Raw genomic sequence first — 15,794 nt, forward strand, 5'->3', positions numbered from 1 at the left:
CAAATCCAGATTTGACATTACCAAATACCAAGAACAAGAGACAAATTCTTCAGTGATCTCACTTTGATCTCCGAGATGGAATTTGTTTCAAGCATCAAGTGTTTAAGTCTGAAAAGACAGGCCAACTTAAACTCAAGATATTATTTCTACCACTTCAGATATCTACACTAAAGTGAATATCCATATATGATAATTCTGTAATCCTATTTAAGTACCAGTTTTTTAATACTAACATTTGCCTAGTTCAAAACACAGTGTGAAGTTGTCGGTCTGATCATAGAGAGGTGAACTTTTTTTTTTGCAGTCACTTTACAGGTGGACCATACTATCTACATTTGAGAAGGCAGACACAGCTTTTACCAGAGAGCTTGATCATTTTCAGGAAGCTAGAAGCAGCAAAAGCAATGAGCAGTTGAATTAAACTGACAAGTGTGATATTCCTACACCCCTATTATCTTCATGTCTACCAAGTGCTAGCATGCAGGTCATAAATAAAAACAAGGGATTCACACTCCTACCCCTCAATTATAAAATTCCTACACCTAGTACAGAAAGGGAGGGAGAGGAAGAACAGGGACCTCCTGGAAGTTGAAGAGGACATGGAAAGGATGGCTCTTCCCTTCCCAACCTCTTTCAGGCACCAACATAGCACAAAGGTATGAAGTCTGTTTATTAGCACATGTATCAAGGCAAGCCTCAAACAAAATATTAGATATTGAACTCTCCTTAGGGATTTCGCACAGAGATATTATTTTTACTCCCACAAGACTAGCTTCTGGTAAGAGATGTGGGACCAGACTATCCCTATGCCCATATCAATAGGCCTAAATTTGACGCAGAAGCACAGGATATTTTCCCCCCCTCCAACTTTTCCAACTTTTCTATTTTACAGCAGGCTCTTTCTAATTGTATTCAAATGATTTCCTTTTTCCCTTTGATTCAGAAAAATGTGACCTGGAGTGCCATAAAACAGAAAGGAAAAAGTGAAAGTAAACCAAAACAAAATTTGAAGGCATCATGATGGAAACATGGAACAGACCAGATTGATGGTTTCTAAAACAAATAATGCACAAACTGCCAATTACCTGTGAAACACCAAGAGGTGCCTTATGAACTGCAACAAAGGCCATGTAATACCAGCCCTCTTCACTTTCAGTTCTAAAAGCTGAAGGAAATATTTTAAAAGACAACAATACAATAAATTCAAAGCCTGGTTTCTTGTAGCTCACTCTCTCACAGATGGATTATCCCAAGGTTAATGAGACACAAGCAGTGACCTGAAGTTCTCCTTTCCCTGGGACATCCACATGCGTCTTCCTTGCTCTCCCTCTGGACTCCCTGTTGCCTACACTCACACAGCATCCTCTCTCCATCCTGAGGTAGGTTTCTCTCTTGAAGCCACCTGCTCATTACCATGACACTCAAAGGCTATTATTATCTCTGATACTGCAGTTCCAGCCCAGCTGACACCACCCCGGGGGCGGTAGAGGGCAGAGGTTCAGGACCTGCACAGGAAAGGGGGAGTAACTGAGAGACCTGTTGCAGAATTATTTTCCTAAGGCACACAGGCTGATGCAAGTCTAACATTTGAACAGTATGTGAGAGGCATAAACCCAGAAAAGGAAACTAAGCCAAAACTCTGATTCTACATTCAACTTTGGTGCCTATCCTGCCAAGGAAACCAGGTTCCTCTACCATTTACAAGGCTCAGCCAAGCCAGGCTATTCCCTATTCAAGCAGGCTGAAATCAGCTTTGGTGTATATGGCTAACACCTAAGCATTTTGCTCTATGGTAAACATTTTATCTTAGCTAACCACAGGCCCTAAATACAAGAGTCTATAGAGTAACAGTGTTGCCAGCAATAATTTCCATTATCAATACTAATATTAAAAACAGTTTTATACATTAAAAATCTACCGTATAATTTACTATTATCAAATAAACTTCTCTGATTTTCTTTTTATTTCATTTTAAGGGATTTTGCTTACTTTATAACACTGCTTCTCCAATTTACTCAAGCATAGTATCTTAAGAATTGCTTCTTTATCCTTTTATGCATTTTTCTCCCCTCAAGTTCATGTTTATGCATTTAAGTGTTCAAAAGGAGGGGAGCAAGGACCTTCCAGGATAGATTACACATGGGGTCCTACAACAATGCAGACCAGACCCAGTTGTTACGTTCTGTCAGCACTTGCTAAGTATGCCAGCACCCTACAGTCTGACTCTCAATTACCAGACCACCAGTAAGTGGTCCACAACAGATCTCCAAGGCTAATTTAAAGTATTGGAACTGAAACAAAAGAAACACAGAAGGTTCAGAACAAGTTTTAAGATGGGCCGTATCACAAACAGGTCTGTTGCACATGCTCCTCAGAGAAAACATGACATAACCAGAACCTTGTTTAGAGGCGAAAGACAAAATTTGTCCTTGCTGTAGTAATGAAAATATTTGATCAACTGCAAAATATAACTAGAAAGAAAGGTGAAAATTCACACTGAGCTGACGCAAATATGCAACTTGGTCCAGTTTATAACCTCAGTGCCTTTTTTTTTTTTTTAAACATTAGTGCTTTCTGTACGCACCCAAATATAGCTGACACAGCTCTAGGTAATTTGCTTTTCTGGTGATGAGTCATAACAGAGTTTAACATCAAAGAATAAAGACGTGACCTTATGCAATGGCCAAGTTTACACACCACTTTGCTGCAGTTCTCTAAACAGATATCTGGGCTTCACATATGCCACAAAAAAATTTATAGTATTTGCAATGAAACCAAGATCAGTTTATAAGTTGTGAATATTGATGGTATATATTTTCATATATACACATGTATATACAAAGACACAAGTTGCCACAATATGGAATTACCATTAAATTACCATTACACTCCCATTTCCCACAATACCACAGTAGTGGCTATAAGAAAGTTGTGCAAAAGATCAGAAAAAACATACTCAGCCAGGCTGTAACAGCTCGATGTACCCCTTGGTCACCGTTTTTGCGCCAAATACCGAAGCATCCTCAATATAATTAACTCACCCAGTGCAAGAATTACAGGTCAGATGGACTACAGGGCTGTGCACATGATGTACGTGTGAATGCTAAAACACCACCGACCACCAAAAACCCACACACTTTACAGGAACCCTACAAATCTCAGTGTGAGAGGGTGCAATGTCACAATACAAACATATTTAACGGTGATTCACAAGATTTCTTACTTGGAGGAAAACAGTTATTAATTAAAGCTCTGTCAAGGGAGCTGATCTGGGATCCTAAGTGCAGTGGATAAGTTATGAGGAACTTTTAATAGCTCCCATGAAGTTCAAGTTCATCATGGTTTTTACTGTATACTGTATGTACTTACACAAGTGGAAGAGAATTGAAAAGAGTCAGCACACTAGCCAACATTTAGTTATCATTCTGGATTTTATTTTTTCAAAGGAAAACCCAAGGCCCTCCCACATTTATTCAGTGTTAAGTTTACATTCAGTTTCTTTAAAGTCACTTAAAATCAGTAGTTTAAAATATATACAAGTGCTCCTGAAACTTTCAAAGTCTAACAGAATAGAAAATCCTTCAGAGTTTCAGATTTTCCAGAAATCTGTACACACTGAAAAACAACTGGATTGGAGTATTTCTGTAGAATTGCTGCAACACAGTTCACAACTAGTGGAACTTGAAATAGCAAGGGTTTTTCTTCTCTCTTTCTCTCTCCTTCTCTAGCCACCCCCCCCAAGCTTTTTTATTCCCATTGGTAACAAATTTATTTTTATTTATTTTAGAGCCAGGCTATTTACTCTTGCTTTTTTTCCCTTTTCATTTTTAAATAACCACAAAAATAGAATGGGAGGTGGTAGTGAGAAGGAAGAAGGGTTCAGATACATACAGAGAGAATAACTTTGCAAACTTTAAGAGGCAGATTCACTTAGACTTATTGCTTAAATAGATAAGGAACACTTTGTCAGTTTTAACATGAAGGTAGTTCTTTATATGAAATTTAGTTTTTGCCAAGTCCTAAAAAAGTTAATTGTATAAAAGTTGCATAGTCTATATTCAAACCATTTAATTACTTTCATCTGAGGAAACATGCATTGCACATACAACTTATGCTCTGCCATGTAGGAGAACTCAGGCCTTTTTCCTGTCATTTCTATTGAATGTAACAGTTTACAGCAAGCTTTTCACAAAAGCACATACTTTGTATAATTTATTGCCCCAGTACATAATGACTGGCTGCCTTTTAAATTTGATAAATGGTTTATAACTTGTAGGTCCATAAAAGAATTCCTTGCTGCAAAGTGGAATGGAATTTTTCAGGAATGTCTCCCTTATATAGTAAAGAAGTTCCCTTTTTTAAAAAAAAAAAAAAAAACCCCAAACAAACAAAAAACCCCCCACCAAACACCAAGAAAACCCCACCAGCTTAGGGAAAAAAAGCCAAAAGAAAAAAAAAAAAAAAAAATCAAATTGCAAGTAACCTCCTAAAAATAAGTTAAAGACTTAAACCAACCCATGCCACACAGTGGCAAGCATTTTTAGCATGATTCAACACTACATCCACAGCTCCAAATTTTCTTCTTCTGTTCCCGTTCTATCTTTGCCTGCTTTCACCCAAACCTCTCAACTCTTTAAAACCACTAAGATTCAAGAATATGTCTTAATTTACTCTTGCTTTATTTTTGGCAAATCTTCACTTATTTCAGGTCTCACTTGCTCCCTTTTAAACCTTCTACCTACTAACACCTGCAGCGAATGCACATCTGCTACATTCCTCAAGTATCCAGATTCTTATTGCTCACTAGCTCAAATTCCTACCTACCAGCCCCATGTCAAAAATTACTACACTGTGGCTACTGAAGAACATTTACCACTTCAGTGAAAGTATTCAAAAAGCTGGAATGCTTGAAACATCATAAGTGTTCAACTTAAATCATATAAAGCTAAAAACACATATACTATCACAGATTTTTTTTCAAGTACACAATATATCTATCACATCTACTGTCTATAATCACACTCAAAACAGATTAGTGACATGATTCAGGAATCGATATTCTTCAAAACTCAGCATAAAAGGATACAGAAAACATTCTAAATAAGTTGTTCTGTGAACCACCTAACCAACAAATCTTGGTTTCCTCCAAGCTGCCCTTTGTCTTTTCAGCTTCCTTCACTTCAGGAACTCCAGCTTCCCAACCTTACCCAAGGTCTCCCATGATACTATTGCGACTAGGAAGAGGCAGCATATGCTGTATTATTTCAAAACTCTACCTAGGGCTGATGTCTTTTGGCAACAGCTGGCATACATGATGCAAAATAAAACAGCCCAAGTTTTCCTCTGTCTCCTTCTACCCCGCTGACACACCAAAAAAAAACCAAACCAGATACATGGTATAGTCACATAAGCTATGTGCCCCTAGGATGCCAGGCTTAACATGCAAAAGCTTACACAGAGGCAACGTAAGTATTAAATATATAGCTAAGAAACAGCAGTAGCTAATGCAATTCTGTGCTTTCTTTCCTTCTCCATTACCTTTAAACAGAATTCTTACTTGTAGCTATCCCTATTTCTTCCCATTTGTGGTACCACCAGCACGTCCTTGGTTCCATTGCTACCACATTCTTCTCTAAACGCATGAGAGCTCCTGACTCACCCTCATGAGGGAAGTTTTCCAGAATAGGCACAAGACTGCAAAACAGTGCCAAAGCCCATCTACTAGAAAACCTTCCTTTTCTTCAATGTAATATAGCTAGTTGTCACCCTGAAGCCCTTAAGAGCACATAAGTTCCCAAAAAACTGCAGAATACTACAACGCTTAAGGTTCAACTTACCACATCAATGTCAGTTCAATCACATGCTACTGAGCATTACTTAGGCTGTTGGATACATATGTTATAATGTACCTGCAACATAGGCCAGTTAACTCCACTGCAAGAACCTTAACTTCTACTTCTGTAAGTAAAAATTCTTTACTTTCATGTAAAATTATCTTGCACGTTTAATGTGTACATTTTTTTTAAGAAAAAAAAAAAATCCCTCCTCAGCCCACTCAAAAGCCTTTGTTTTACCATAATCAAGACAGACCAAAGTAAGAAAATAACGGATCAAAATTTTACAAAAATAAAAGGCATTAGATCTGTATTCAACATTTTAGAAACTAAACCCTAGTATTTGCTTTTGCTTTCCATACAGTTCACCACAGCAGTTATAGTTTCTACACCACTACATAGGCACGTGAAGACATTCCAAGATATACAATCAAACATCGCTATCTGCTCACGCATGTAAAAACCTTGGAGATCACAGTCCATCTGATTCGTACTACCAGCAGTGATTATTTCTCAAATTTCCAAATCTGATTTTTATCTGCAGCATTACAAGTTCTCATTTGCACATCAGCACGCCCCTCAGTTGTACGATAAGCAGTAAGGCACTTTCCTGAATGAGGATGATAAATAGTCCCATCTTCTTTGAAATGCCATATAATAATTTCTGGGATAGGAGATCCATCTTTTGGGCAGCTCCTCATACCTATGAAGTCTTCATTCTCAGGGACTTCAGCACATAGCTCAGTTACAGAGTTAAATCTAATCTCCTTGTTTGATGTGTATTCAAAAAATTGATTGCCTCCCTGACCGTGACATCCGAAGAGAGAAAGGTGAGCCCCAGTAGGATTATGTTCTGGTAAGACATAGTCAAGGCATTCTGAAGCTATTCCTGCGCTGCGGATAGCACCATGCCAGCCAGCACGATCTTCTGGTACATGCAACTCAGAAAATATGTTTTTTAAATACCAGTTAAAACTCTTGCATTTCAAACGCTCTCTTAGTATCTTTCTTTCAGAAATATCTCCATAATTTTCTTTTCTTGCCGAAGGATTTCTGTTGTAAAAGTGCTCTTTGTACTCATCCATCCACACCTCAGCAGCACGTGCCGTGTTCTGAAGGAAATTTGGTCTAGCATAGGGCGCACGCTTTGGAAACACATGGCCTACATGGGAGCATGGATGAATTTCCAACATGCCTCCACACTGCCAAACCCTAAATGATAATTCTAAGTTTTCCCCTCCCCAAACATCCATTCCTGTATCGTAGGTACCCAGGTACTCAAAATACTTCTTGCTGACAGCAAACAAGCCACCAGCCATAGTTGGGGATCTGATCGGATCGGTTTCAGATTTGCGCCTGAGACGTTCATGTTTTGGCACCGAGTGCCACTGGAATGTCAGCCGCCAGTCAAACCCCCCAATCATGGGCTCTGACGTTTGCATGTAGTATTCAAATGTTTTCCAGTCAATGGTGTCAATGACAGGACAAACAATAACAGTCTCGTTCTCGGCAATCCTCTCAAGTAGTGGTTCCAGCCAGCCGGAGACACATTCACAGTGACAGTCTAGAAATGTGAGGACATCACCAGTAGCAAAGGTAGCGCCAATTAAGCGTGCACGAACCAATCCTTCTCGTTTGTTGGTTCTTATCAAACGAACTCTTTTCAGACTGCTTATGTATTTTTCAAGTTCAGCCTTCAAATACACTTTATCGCTCAAGTCATCCACCAGTATAATTTCTTTTAGAAGCACTGAAGGTGATGTTTCAAGAACACTATGTATCGTCCGCAGCAACGTTGACCAGGCTTCGTTGTAAAAAGCGATTATAACAGATGTCGTGGGCAGCCTTCTGTAGTTGTAAGATTTAGTTTTACAGCCACTCAGTCTATTATCTTCAATGTGCCGGTGAAGAGAGATTTTATCACTCAAATAAATATTAATTGCATACTTCTCAATCAGTTCTTCTTCCTGTTTCTTTTCATCAGGACTCAGCTGCAGGCGAGAGGGCTTACCCCATTCTCCCGGGGCATAAGGATCAGGCGGGGATTTGTCATAAACTGGACGAGCCAAATCCACAGCTTCTTCTGCTCTGTCAGAAAAGCGCCTCTCCCATTTCCCTTTGGTGATGCTCTCCCCAGCGAGGGAGGCACCGAAGGAAGAAACCGACAGCTCGACCACAAAGTAAGCGATCATCAAGAAACCAAGAAACACGCAGCTTTTGCGGACCCACGTCCATCTTCTCGCCAGACGGATCCTCATCGTAGGCGATTAAAAGCAGCCCCTAGCAGAGAGGAGCTCCGTGAACCACTGCGGGCTCCCCCCCACGCCCCCAGGACGGCGGGGGCTGCAGGCACTCCCAGCTTCGAGCTCGGGCCGCCGGCCGAGTTTGCAGCCAGTCCCTCCGTGGCGGCCCAGAGGTTTCCAGGGGGACAGCAGTGGAGGCACCGAGCAGCCCCCCTCCCCTCCGGCCTCGGCGCTCCCCTCACTTACTTCCTCCTCCTCCTCTCTCGCCGCGGGACAAACCCCTCCCCCCGCCTTGTGGTTTGCTCAAAAAGTTGTCGCTTAAGGAAGGGGCAGAGACTCCTCGGCCCGCCCGGCCGGCGCGGGAGCCCGCCCCGCCTCCGCGCCCGGCGGCTGCCGGAGAAGGAGGTAGGGAGCGAGCCGCCCCGCCCGGAAAGCAAACGGCGCCCGGCCCCGCCGCCGGTCCCCCGCACTCACCCAGCCCCGCGGCGTCCGCGTTGAAGGCGACGCCCGTCACCGCCGCTCTGTGGCCTCGGAAAGTCCGGATCAAGACGGGGTCCTCCTGGGGGAGAGGTGCGCACCGTCAGGCTCTGGGTGGGGGCGGCATCCTTCCCGCCCGCCGCCCCCCACCCCCCCCAGGAGCCGTTAACGTTCCGCACGCGGCGGAAGCACGGCGGCGAGCGGTCCCTGCACCCTGAGCGCTCTCACCGGCGGGTGCGGCGGCCGCACCGGCTGTAGCCGCGCAGCCCTCGGCACCGGGCGACACCAGCCGGCGGCTGTGCCCGTTCGCAGGCCGGCAGCCGCAGCTCGCCTGCCCGCCGGAGCGCCGCCCTGGCTTCCCGGGGCCGGGGCCGAGCCCTTACCAGCGCGGAGGCCATGGGCGGGGCGGAGCGGGGCGCCCCGGCAACGGCAGCTGCCAGAGCGGTGCGGCGGCCCGTCAAACCCCCCGCGCTCCAGGCGCGGCCGGCCGAGCCCCGAATTCATCCGCGGCGCCAACACTACGTCTTTCGATCCGCCCATTCGCCGGCCGCCCTGCGCGGGGCGGGGCCGCAGGGCCGCCTATCGGTGGTGTAGGTGCTCGGCTCCCTCTTAAAGGCGTTAGAGCCGCACCGCCCCTCGCGTTGCCTGGCTACCGCGGGAGCAGGCGGCGCCTCCTCGGCCGCGTCCGGCTGTTCCTGGCCCGGGCCCGGGCCGGGCGCTCCGCGGCCTCCCCGGTCGGGCCGGGCAGATTGTAGTCTCTTGTCTCCGCGTTTGTCCCTTCGTTGGGACCCAGCGGCTTTTGGTCGGGAGGGGCTGAGCTACCGCCGAGGGGCCGCGGTGCGGTGGGTGCTGGAGCAGGCGGGACCGGAGGTGGGAAACTCGGCCTGGGGCTTATTATTTGAAAAAAAAAACCCAAACGCCAACTACAGGTTTTCCCACCAGCCTGTGAGGGAACTCCCAGCGTTAGGCTGGGTCTCAAGCCAGGCGGCAGCGCGGCGCTCTGCGCTGCACCGTCGGTGTTCCGTCTGCGAGGAGCCCCGGGCCGCGGGGAGCCCCGGGGGCCTGAGGCGCTGCCCCCCGCCGGGCTGCAGGCGGAGCGTGCATTCGCTTGCCTGTTCTTGAGGGCCTTTTCGTTCAGGTTAGCTGAAAGCAAACCTGAAGAAGCAAAATCTTCAAAGCTGGTGGAAGATCTGGCCCATGTTACCTCGATTTTGTGACTTACAAATTGCTGCAGGATAGCTCTGTTTAACACCTCGGACTGATTTTTGTATTAAGCCACCTTAGGTAGTTTGGCCTCTGTCTTTTTTACACTTGTTTCTTAGCCTGTCGATACGTTCTAGATTTCCAAGTCAGCGCTCGTGTTTGTGTCATAGAGTTGTCTTTAAACGGTCCTTTAATGCTTTAAAAAAGTACAGCTACCTTTAAAAAAAAAAAAAAAAAGAAAAAACAACAACACAGAAATATTGGTGTTAGTAGTGCTGTGAATGTTTATGAAGCTTCGTGGTAAGCTAGATAAGAGAACCAATCTCACTGAAAAAATACTCCTCCAATAGCTATGCTAGTAAAAAGAGGGTTGACATCAATTAGCAAAAGGGAGGGCTGTGATAGCAAAACTGTCATTCGATATGCAAGTGTTCGTGAAGAATTAACTTATACTGCAATTACCCTTTTTTTTTTAAATCTAGTCTGCATTTTACAGAGTTTCATCTGACATTAAAATCTTACGTCTACAGAATCAGGTCAGCAATTAGGCCAACATGGAAGATTTGTCAGTTATAGGACAGTTCCAAATCAATTGTGTTTAACCATGAAATGCATATTTAAAATAATAATTTTAAAAGTGCTGAAAAAAGCAGGATTACCACAACAAATATCACAATAAGAAGGTTTCCGTGAAAATCTGCTAGCCACTCCTGACGTTGATGTTATGCAGGCTGATAATTTGCCTTTACAGCTTCAGAACATAAAAGAAGTTTTTTAAAAAAAAGGTGGTGGGACAGGACACATTGACTTCAACTTGGACGTAACTAAAGCTACAGTTTTATGTCATTATTTGTTCTTGGTTTGGTTTGGTTTTTTTTTCTACACAGCTCACTCACCCATCCCTTCGTGTTAGCTCCCATGATTTAGTTATCACACAGTAAAATGTACCATTAAAAAAAGTTGGTAATTATAAGACTTAAATGTCCCATGTTCTACCATGTTGCAGGAACAGTGACTTAACTAGTTAAACGTAAATTCACTTGGCCTCTTCACCACTATTTAAGTCTTCCAGCTGTTTCTCAACTGTTTTTCCAACTATCCTCTTTCTCCTAGGGTTTACCAGCTGTGAATGACGCCTCTCAGCAGGGAGACAGCCAAGCTACTTTTAGATCCTATCCGTCTGGGAAGCAGGTTTAGTACCAAACTTTGAGTGATCTTAAGTTATTCCGTGTTCCCATTTGCTTTTCTTTTCTCTTGAATGAGAGAAACTACTGTCTGTGCTGCTGTAATTGTATATTATGGTATCGGTATTTCTGGTACCTTATGTTCTCAGGTTCAGATGTGTTCTGGAAGCTCCTTAAAACCCAATGGACAGAAGCACATGTTATTTTATTTACAAGCTGAGCTAAATGACAATTCCTTTTGCCTTCTTCACAGCTGCTACACTTCAGCAGCTCAGTATCCTTTCGGGGTGCTAGCAATAAACTGGAATCTGTACCTGCCCACAAAATTCCTGAATTATGAAGTGCCAGATGATAGGCATAAAGCAAGGGAAGGACTACAATTACTGAGAGAAAGAGGGCGGCATCCCTCTTTCTACAAATTGCTGGAAGAGTGTTTCTCAAATTGTAGGGCTTACAAAGTTAGTCTGTTCTTTGCTGCTCCTCCTTACCTGAGACTGTTTTGAAGACTCCCAAATGCTTGTAGGAAGCAAAGTATTCCCCTGCTGCAGATATATAATTAGCTATAATGACTGTAGTTATAAAGCTGGCAGGTAATAGTTTTTATGCTGATTATTTTTTCTCATTAGCATGCATAGATGTTATTTTTAGAATGATTTTAAGATTATTGTAACTCCTAATAATTTAATACAATTATGAGTTGGCATTGTCTTTTTAAGGTTGAGAGTAACTGTTCTGCTGTATGCAAGTGCAATCTACTGTATTAAGTTGTTGTGCACTGTGATGACAATGATAAATGGTGCCTCAGAAAATACCTTCCAAGCATCGTGTCTCAGTAGGCTGTTGTGTCAGCAGCCATGAAGTTTTTTTCTCAGGCACTGAGTTAAGTCCTGAGTATACGTCCAAACAGAAATCCTGTATATGGGGGAACACTTTAAGATTGTAACTCAAGGGTCATGCAGGCTGCATGGTCACTGTAGGAAAGGACCTAGTAAAAGTAGTTGTAGAATTCAAGACACATAGACAAACTTGGTAGCCTTTGTGCATGTGTGTAGTAATGCACACATAAATTACACTGATCACATATTATTTCATAATAATTGAGGTAATACAATGCATGTGCACAAGGGGCAAATGTAATACACTAGCCCACCTAAAATTCTATCATATCTAAAATGAGGGATTTTAACTTAATGTCACCCCAACTTTAATGAACCCCAACTTTAATTACGTGGGATCATATTGGGAGCAGCTGTGTTAGCAGCAGAGCTGTCCAGACCCCCCGAGAGGCCTTTGGCCCTCGGGCTGTTGGCAGGCGGGGAGCACAAGCAGGCAGTGGTATGCCGTGGGCGCTAGAGGGGAGTGTGAGATACACTTTGCCAGCGTCGTGTCGGTTATTCATCCACCTACATGCAGGAGAAGAATGTAGTCTCAGGGCACAAAGATTTAATTATAGGCTGTCTTGCAGTTCTAGAACCATTATACCTTATGCCCCCAGCATCTTTCCAACCTCTGATCCTACCTTTTCTTCTCCTACATCAAAATGGTTATGAAAATAAATATTAAGATTGTAAAGTCACTTGTGGAGTACTGTTGGTTTTTTGGTTTTGATGGAATTTTCTTATCAAAATCCCATTAAACTCTGTTTGCCAACAGCAGCAAGAAAACAGAAAAGAAAAGGATATGAAGTAGGTACCTATGGATTTGAAATGCAAGGATGATTTGGAATATATATCATGTTAGTTTTAGTCTAAGAAACATATAGTCTAAGAAACATCCCGGGGTCCTGAGGGAATTGGCAGGTGTAGTTGCTAAGCCATTCTCCATCATATTTGCAAAGTCATGGCAGTCAGGCAAAGTCCCCAGTGACTGGAGAAAAGGGAATATCACACCCAGACCCTGGGAACTACTAACCAGTCAGCCTCACCTCTGTGCCCAGTGAGATCATGGAGCAGATCCTCCTGGAAGTTATGTCAAAGCATATGGAAGATGAGGAGGTGATTAGAGACAGCCAACATGGCTTCACCAAGGGCAAATCATGCCAGACTAATCTAGTGGCCTTCTGTGAAGGAGTGACTGCATCAGAGGACAAGGGAACAGTAACTGATGTCACCTACCTGAACTTCTGTAAATTCTTTAGTACGGTCCCCCACAACATTCTTGCCTCTAAATTGGAGAGATATGGATTTGATGGATGGACTATTAGATGGATAAGGAATTGGCTGGATGGCTGCATCCAAAGAGTTACAGTCAGTGGTTCAGTGTCCAAATGGAAATCAGTAACGAGTGGTGTTCCTCAAGGGTCTGTTTTGGGACCAATACTATTTAATAACTTCATTAATCATAGAATCATAGAATCGTTTAGGTTGGAAAAGACCTTTAAGACAATACAGTCCAGCCAGTAACCTAGCACTGCCAAGTCCACCACTAAACCATGTCCCTAAGCACCACATCTACACATCTTTTAAATACCTCCAGGGATGGTGACTCCACCACTTCCCTGGGCAGCCTGTTCCAGTGCTTGACAACGCTTTCAGCGAAGAAGTTTTTCTTAATATTCAATCTAAACCCCTCCTGGTGCAACTTGAGGCCATTTCCTCTTGTCCTATCACTTGTTACATGGGAGAAGAGACCGACCCCCACCTGGCTACAACCTCCTTGCAGGTAGTTGTAGGGAGCGGTAAGGTCTCCCCTCAGCCTCCTTTTCTCCAGGCTAAACAACCCCCATTCCCTCAGCTGCTCCTCATGAGACTTGTTCTCTAAACCCTTCACCAGCTTTGTTGCCCTTCTTTGGACATGCTCCAGCACCTCAATGTCTTTCTTGTTGTGAGGGGCCCAAAACTGAACACAGTATTTGAGGTGAGGCCTCACCAGTGCCGAGTACAGGGGGACAATCCCTTCCCTTCTCCTGCTGGCCACACTATTTTTGATACAAGCCAGGATGCTATTGGCTTTCTTGGCCACCTGGGCACACTGCTGGCTCATGTTCAGCCAGCTGTCAACCAGCACCCCCAGGTCCTTCTCTGCTGGGCAGCTTTCCAGCCACTCTTCCCCAAGCCTGTAGCATTGCATGGGGTTGTTGTGGCCCAAGTGCAGGACCCAGCACTTGGCCTTGTTGAACCTCATACAATTGGTCTCAGCCCATGGATCCAGTCTGTCCAGATCCCTCTGCAGATCCTTTCTCCCCTCAAGCAGATCAACACTCCTGCCCAATTTGGTGTTGTCTGCAAATTTACTGAGGGTGCACTCAATCCCCTTGTCCAGATCATTGATAAAGGTATTAAACAAGACTGGCCCCAACACAGAGCCCTGGGGGACACCACTTGTGACAGGCTGCCAACTGGATTTAACTCCATTCACCACCACTCTTTGGGCCTGGCCATCCAGCCAGTTCTTTACCCAGTGAAGAGTATACCCGTCCAAGCCATGAGCAGCCAGTTTCTCCAGCAGAATGCTGTGGGAAACGGTGTCAAAGGCTTTACTAAAGTCTAGATAGACAACATCCACAGCCTTTCCCTCATCCATTAAGCGGGTCACCTTGTCATAGAAGGAGATCAGGTTGGTCAAGCAGGACCTGCCTTTCATGAACCCATGCTCACTGGGCTTGATCTCTTGGTTATCCTCTACATGCCGTGTGATGGCACTCAGGATGATCTGCTCCATCAGCTTCCCCGGTACCGAGGTCAGGCTGACAGGCCTGTAGTTCCCTGGATCCTCCTTCCGGCCCTTCTTGTAGATGGGCGTCACATTGGCAAGCCTCCAATCAACTGGGACCTCCCTGGTTAGCCAGGACTGCTGATAAAGGGTGGAAAGTGGCTTGGTGAGCACTTCCACCAGCTCCCTCAGTACCCTTGGGTGGATCCTATCCGGCCCCACAGACTTGTGTGTGTCTAAGTGGTGTAGCAGGTTGCTAACCATTTCCCCTTGGATTATGGGGGCTTCATTCTGCTCCCCATCCCTGTCTTCCGGCTCAGGGGCTGGGTACCCAGAGAACAACTGGTCTTACTATTAAAGACTGAGGCAAAGAAGGCATGAAGTACCTCAGCCTTTTCCTCATCCTTTGTCACTATGTTTTCCCCCACATCCAATAAAGGATGGAGATTCTCCTTAGCCCTCCTTTTGTTGCTAATGTATTTATAGAAACATATTATCTTTTATCGCAGTAGCCAGATTAAGTTCTAGCTGGGCTTTGGCCCTTCTAATTTTCTCCCTGCATAACTTTATGACATCTTTGCAGTCCTCCTGAGTTGCCTGACCCTTCTTCCAAATGTCATAAACTCTCCTCTTTTTCCTGAGTTCCAGCCAAGGCTCTCTGTTCAGCCAGGATGGTCTTCTTCCCTGCCAGCTCGTCTTTCGGCACGTGGGGATGGCCTGCTCCTGGACTCCTTTGCCCTTCAGAACTGCTTCCCAAGGGACTCTGTCAACCAGTCTCCGAAACAGGCCAGAGTCTGCCCTCCAGAAGTCCAAGGGAGCTGTTCTGCTGACCCCCCTCCTTACTTCTCCAATAATCAAAAACTTTATCATTTTGTGATTGCTGTGCCCAAGACAGCCTCCAGCTGTCACATCACCCACAAGTCCTTCTCTGTTCACAAACAACAGGTCCAGTGGGGCGCAGCTGGCTCACTCACCAGCTGTGTCAGGAGGTTATCTTCCACACACTCGAGGAACCTCCTAGACTGCTTCCTCTCTGCTGTATTGTATAACCAGCAGACATCTGGTAAGTTGAAGTCCCCCATGAGAACAAGGGCTAGAGATTGTGAGACTTCTCCCAGCTGCTTATAGAGTATTTCATCTACCTCTTCATCCTGCTTGGGTGGTCTATAACAGACTCTCACTATGATATCTGCCTTGTTGGC

At 44.5% G+C, this 15,794-nt stretch overlaps 2 protein-coding genes across 6 annotated transcripts in view; both read right to left on the reverse strand.

Moving 5' to 3' along the window:
* Positions 1 to 9,116, reverse strand: part of POC1B (POC1 centriolar protein B) — a 58,277-nt gene extending 49,161 nt beyond the window's left edge. For 2 of the 5 annotated variants that reach the window (XM_075496798.1, XM_075496827.1), the window contains exons 1-2: positions 8,938 to 9,078; positions 8,552 to 8,636 (exon numbers count right to left, since the gene is read on the reverse strand). In XM_075496798.1, coding sequence (XP_075352913.1) covers positions 8,552 to 8,636; positions 8,938 to 8,952 — 100 coding nt within the window. In that variant the 5' untranslated portion in view covers positions 8,953 to 9,078. Of the gene's footprint in view, positions 1 to 8,323; positions 8,443 to 8,551; positions 8,637 to 8,937 lie in introns of those variants that run through there. The other 3 variants (XM_075496808.1, XM_075496788.1, XM_075496818.1) reach the window with 2 other exon arrangements.
* Positions 5,987 to 8,630, reverse strand: GALNT4 (polypeptide N-acetylgalactosaminyltransferase 4). The gene is made up of 2 exons (XM_075496776.1): positions 8,552 to 8,630; positions 5,987 to 8,114 (listed from the first exon to the last, which is right to left on the reverse strand). The coding sequence occupies exon 2, from the start codon at positions 8,090 to 8,092 to the stop codon at positions 6,341 to 6,343; it is 1,752 nt and encodes a 583-aa protein (XP_075352891.1). The 5' UTR covers positions 8,093 to 8,114; positions 8,552 to 8,630; the 3' UTR covers positions 5,987 to 6,340.
* Positions 9,117 to 15,794: the final 6,678 nt, after the last annotated feature.

This window comes from Mycteria americana, chromosome 1, assembly GCF_035582795.1.
Source record: "Mycteria americana isolate JAX WOST 10 ecotype Jacksonville Zoo and Gardens chromosome 1, USCA_MyAme_1.0, whole genome shotgun sequence".
NCBI classification, from domain to species: Eukaryota; Metazoa; Chordata; class Aves; order Ciconiiformes; family Ciconiidae; genus Mycteria; species Mycteria americana.

What these genes read in the sequence shown, in the direction of transcription:
- GALNT4 (XM_075496776.1), bottom strand. Translation starts at nt 8,092, where the DNA reads ATGAGGATCCGTCTGGCGAGAAGATGGACGTGGGTCCGCAAAAGCTGC.